At 37.7% G+C, this 6000-nt stretch overlaps 1 protein-coding gene across 1 annotated transcript in view; it reads right to left on the bottom strand.

The window, feature by feature from the left end:
• Window positions 1–894: 894 nt before the first annotated feature.
• Window positions 895–6000, bottom strand: part of LOC122944406 (sodium channel protein type 2 subunit alpha-like) — a 266258-nt gene continuing 261152 nt past the window's right edge. The window contains exon 27 of the mRNA XM_044302629.1: window positions 895–4329. Coding sequence (XP_044158564.1) covers window positions 3134–4329 — 1196 coding nt within the window. The 3' untranslated portion in view covers window positions 895–3133. The remainder of the gene's footprint in view (window positions 4330–6000) is intronic.

The following is a 6000-nucleotide window of genomic DNA, read 5'->3' as shown; positions in this document are numbered from 1 at the left end:
ACAACTGTGCCGCAACTTGGGAGATTTGCTAGAAACCACCTTTGGACCATGGCAAAAAATCTGACCCTGACAATTTTTCAGAGACTCGTGTGATGCCATATTGAAATGAAGCCCTTGCCTACGTACTCATGCACACAGCAAAACTAGAGCCATAGCTACCAGGCCTGTCACCTAAAGAATGGTGCTCCATATGGCTCCATATATGCCAGCCAATGAAGCATACCACTTCTTTTTTTGTTTTTCTGTTGAATAGATATGCAATTCAACAGAAAAAGAAAAACTCTGCATGGCTCCATATGGAATCAGAGGAAAACAGTCGTACAGTAGGGCCTCATAGAAGCCTATGAATTAGGGTCCATTCGCAAAGCTGTAGTTGCGGAACGAGTGAGGTTGCTGGGGGCACAAAAGATGTGGACAGCACACAGTGTGCTGTTTGCATCCGTAGTTATGTTCCACGGCCCTGCAAGAAATATAGAACATGTCCTATTCTTGTCTTGATTGGGGACAAGAATAGGCATTTTTATCATAGGGCCGGCCATATGCGGTCTGAAAAATGCGAAACACACACGGTCGGTATCCGTGTTTTGCGGATCCGCAATTTGCGGACCGCAAAACGCTTACGGACGTGTGAATGCAACCTTATGGCTCTGTAGAACTCCAAGCTTGAGCACATAGTTGTGCCAAGGTACATTATCTCTGCAACTTTTCAATACAACAGATAATGATCCTTCACTCAACCTGCCTGTACCTCAACGCGAAGCAAACCCCATAAATAAAGCATGAATTATGTCACATAACCAAAATCTTATTAAAGTAGCCAATACATATTTCTTTATTTATTTGAAACTATTAGCCGAAATAACGAACCTTAGAAAATGTCAGATAAAGTTTCAATTTAAGATTTTCAGAGAAATAAAAAAAAAAAGATAACAAAATAAAAAGATGACAAATGGGGTCCCTGTGTTAAATGAATGTCGCATCTGTCCATATCATGTACACTGTATCAGAGCCAAAATATAGAATTAAGACACTTTGTATGGAATAGAATTTGAACAAGTCCCATACAGTGACATGCTAAGTGGAATACAACTGCTGATTTATCTACAATGTACATTCAAGACAGTTTGTTAATATATTATCAAAAACACTTGCGTTTCTCAAAAGACCAAGTCTACATTAACATTTTAAGGTACTATCACTTTTTTTTATGTAACACAGAATTGTTAAGACAGTACACACTTGGTTTTGGCAACAGTGTAACACAGCTATTATGTCGTTAACGAAGCAACAGTTTCTTTTGCATGACTCAAGGTGTCAAAAATAATTACAATCATTCTGGGAAGACGCCCATTTATTGGTTAACTTGGTTTCACCAGTGAAAAGAATAAATAATACACCTTCTTAAGTGTCATGAAAGCATCTGTGTGAACACTTCATCAAGTGATATAACATCAGGCTGTTGTCTGCAGACATAAATCTAACCTCTAACATGGTCAATAAACTCGCCATTGAACATTGGATGGTGAAGTACACATTGGCCGTTCTTACGATATGGATCTGGAAACATGGAATTTATTACATATACAGAGGGTCTTGTAAAATTGGAGGTAACACCCTTTTTCTTTTTTTTCTTTTTCTTTTTTTTTTTAACAAATTGAGAATATGTGGTGCGAGGAGATGTTTTTATTTATTTTTTTCTAAATTAGTTTTTTGTCATACATTCCACTATGGAACACTTTTGAACTGAGTGATGTTGTGCTTCAAGTGGGAGAAGTCTGTGTCTTCAGTACATACGGGTGGACAGACCAATCAGGCAAGCACAATAGGTGTTTCTGTCCTTTGGCAAAACACACCTAACAGGATTTCTGTATTACAAAAGGCTTGGGAGTTCTCAGGCACATTATGGGTCATAGAAAAGCCTTTAACTTGCGGATAAGTTTGAAATTATTCTCCATCTTTAATGACTCGCTATAGACTAGTGTTTTCCATTTTAAACTTTTTCTTTTTTTTATCATAAAATTTTTTAAATATATTATCTTCCCATCTACTAACCACACTCCCTACACTGTTATATAGCACATGAATGCGTATATTTTAAATAAAATTAAATAAAATATCCCTCTAGAAATAATATTATTTATATTGAAAAGACATCATCTCCATTAAACCTTTATGTCCACTTCATAACAATTTGGAGAGTCTTCACTATTTTTAATCTACGTTCTCCACTGTATAACAGTAGTCCTCTAGTTTTTGTTCCATGTTTTTTTATATTTTTTTAAATCATTTTGAATGTAAAGATGTAATATAAAATGATCTAGAACGTTCATCAGATATAGATGTGGGAACCTTGCGGTTTCCCTAACCCTGTGCCTCAAGATGACCTTATATCTGGGCTGTTACGGCCTAAACATCTCGTTTGGTTGGGGTATGCATTTCCTCGTCTCACGGTGACTTCTTCTGACAGTCACTGCTGGAATAGATAACCAGGGACACTGTCTTCTACACTAATCCTTATATTAGTGTCAATATTATAAAGTAGTTTAGGTGTGCCTGCTTGATTCTTAGTTGTGCCATTGAGTTGGCGTGAATCAATCCTTCACGTGTACAGTGTGTGGTCGTCCGTATTTTTCTTAGACTCAGAGGTTGTACTCTATCCCCGGCATACTGTAAAACCCATTTACAAAAATAGTCACATATATAAATAAATGGTCTACAAATGAAATAAAATTAAAAAAATATTAAAATCACTAAAACACAAGGTCTGTAAACATATGACAGTATGGTAACTGAAAATGCAAACAGTGGACACAATTATTGTACTACAGTGTTTTATGTGAAACGCACAAACAGTATAGGTTTGCATTCCCTTGACTAGTCCCAACAGGCCGAGAAGCCTATGGTGGCTTCCAGAGTAAGTGTCAACTGGTATTTAAACAGTAACCACCAGTCAAGCTTGATACACCATCTCTTGACAAGAGGTCACTGTCTTATTATAGGCACTGACCTTGAGTACATATATGCAAGAACTGTCAGTTTGGCATAGATCTCCCAAAGGAGTCCTGTTGACACAGATGGGTCATCTTCACAGGTTGTAAACAATTTGTCACACAAATGAAAAAAATGTGCAGTTTTATTTTTTATTCTCCCTGGCATCTTTATATTTGTCCTCTTTTTCTGCTTTGTCTTTTTCATGTTTTTCCTTCTCGGGCTTTGTTACACTATCATAAGATGGAGGTGATGTTGTCGAGGGCGTCATGTCTGTTTTCTCAGTGGTTGAGTTCCCATTAAGCTTATCAATCACCATGTCTTCTTTAATAGGTAAACTATTTGCTTCCTTTAATTTATCTTTTCTATACATGTATGAAGCTTTTTTAATTGTTTTCCTTAAAAGATATCTCCGAAAACAGCGCTGAATAATAAGGGCAGACAGTTCTTCTTGTTTTCTCCGTAATGTTGATGTAATTGGTTCATAAGAGACTTTTGAAGGGTTGGAGGCCATGAACCTTTCTTCCATTGGTTGCCGGAGATTATCCATTTCATCACCTTCACCTAACACGCGCTTTGTAAAGGCAAACAAGATGTCAAGGCAGTGAATTCTGTCACCGCTTACCATGGGAAGATCCATTGCAATAAGCTGAACTCTGTTTGGTTTTGGTATACGAAGAGGTGGATCCAGGGCATCCGCAAAGTCAGGTAGTTTACTGTACTGAATGAATTGTGTCGCATCTGGATCAAACTTTTCCCAAACTTCATAAAACATCTCAAAGTCATCCTCCCCTAGAGGTTCTGCACTTTCTTCAGTAGCAACACTGAAGTTCTCCAAAATGACAGCAATGTACATGTTTACCACTACTAAAAATGATATGATGATGTAACTTACGAAGAAGAAAATCCCAACAGAGGGATTACCACAATCACCTCTGACAGAACTCCCGGGATGTTCCGCATTTGGGTCACAGTCTGGTGCTTTACTGTTAAGAATTGGTGCCAAGAGACCATCCCACCCAGCTGAAGTTGTGATCTGGAATAAGCAAATCATGCTATTGCCAAATGTTTCAAAATTAAACATATCATCAATTCCAGCTTCTTTCTTCACATAAGCGAAATTGGACATTCCAAAGATGGCATAAATGAACATGACTAAGAAGAGCAGAAGACCAATATTGAATAAAGCAGGAAGTGACATCATCAATGCAAAAAGCAGAGTACGGATTCCCTTTGCTCCTTTTATGAGACGTAAAATTCTTCCAATCCTTGCAAGTCTTATGACTCGGAATAATGTTGGAGAGACAAAATAATTTTCAATCATGTCTGCCAGAAACATACCTGCAATGAAAAAGGAATATTAACATTAGAAGCTAAACGTCTCTTTAATATTTTTAATGTGTGTCCTAACTCCCAACAGCTCGTTCTGTATTCATATATGAGTTATTATTTAGGAGTTTGAGAACGTACATCTTATGTTGTACCAGGGAAAGAGCAGAAGGTCCTTGAAAATCCTTCAATGGTTCGCTAATTTCTCTGGTGGATCAGAATCCATCAATGGAGCTCACTGCATATGGATTTAGACAGACACCATTAAATTTAATAATAAATCTGTATGCAGTGAGCTCCCCCTAGTGGAGACTACAGGCAGCAAACAATTTATAATGTAACTGTTCAGCTGTGTGCCGAGAAGCAAGGATTTGTGGTCTAGTAAGAGAAACATGGACCTCATTCCCCCATCCCCAAAATATAGCATGTACAATAAAATATCATAAATAGCTAATATACTGTATTATGGGATTGACTAGCCCAGAATATTGGACCAATGTGATTAAACGTAATTGTATTTTAGAAACATTTAAAGGAGTTGTCTCACATCAGCAAATGACATTTATCATGTAGACAAAGTTAATACAAGGCACTTACTAATGTATTGCAGTTGTCCAAATTCCCTCTTTTGCTGGCTGGATTCATTTTTACTATTTGTATCCAGGAGTTACAACTAGAGATGAGCGAATTGAAGCTGACGAAGTGGAATTCTAACCAAATTTCAGGAAAAATTTGATTCACCACCATAGCCAAATTTCCATGTGACTCGTGGTAACGAATCCAATTTTTTCCTAAAATGGCTGATGCATGTGTGAGGACATGGAGCAAGGAACTCTGGGAAGGTGGGATAACCCATAATGCCATGCATGCAGCTAATCAGCAGTCAGCCAGCCCTGTGATGTCACAGCCCTGTAAATAGCCTCAGCCTTCTTGGATTCTGCCATTTTCCAGTGTACTTAGTGCAGGGAGAGATGTCAGCAGGCGCTAGGGACAGTGCTAGAAAAAACTCCATTGTGCTAAAAAAAAGATATACAAGTGCAGGGAAAGATTATTCAAGGTGTAGGGAAAGGATAGGGAGGAATCATTCCACTGCATTTATGTTGAACAGGGCTTATAGGGGAGGTTACAGCCTGGGTAATAGGAACAATCCTATTACACCTTGCTGCACTGACTGGGGATCCAAATTGCTATTATACAACTCTGTAATTCCAGCAAAACGTTCTTATTAGGGTGCAAGTGCTGTTTCATACAGGCATTAACAGGGTTTATTACAAGGAAATATTTCTACATCTTATTTGCCCTTGTGGTGTGCAGTTATATGTTCTAAAGCATTTTTTGGCATGTATTAGTGGACAAAAAAGGTCTTTTTAGCCGTTGTGTGGTAAAGTGCTAAAATTACAGCCCTTTTTGTTGTGTATTAGTGGCAAAAGTAAAATATATTTGCTGTTCAGTGGTGCAGTTATATGTTCTAAAGCCTTTTGTGGTGTGTATTAGTGGAAAAAGAAAAAATTTATTTGTCGTTCAGCAGTGCAGTTATATGTTCTAAAGCCCTTTTTGGCGTGTATTAGTGGGGAAAAAGAAAAAGGGCTTATTAACCATTGTGTGGTGAAGTGAGAAAATTACAGCCCTTTCTGGTGTGTATTAGTGGCAAAAAAAAATATTTACCGTTCAGCAGTGAAGTTC

This window comes from Bufo gargarizans, chromosome 8 (genome assembly GCF_014858855.1).
Source record: "Bufo gargarizans isolate SCDJY-AF-19 chromosome 8, ASM1485885v1, whole genome shotgun sequence".
Classification (NCBI taxonomy): domain Eukaryota; kingdom Metazoa; phylum Chordata; class Amphibia; order Anura; family Bufonidae; genus Bufo; species Bufo gargarizans.
The sequence above is the reverse complement of the archived record's forward strand: the minus strand, read 5'-3'. Positions and strand labels throughout refer to the sequence as shown.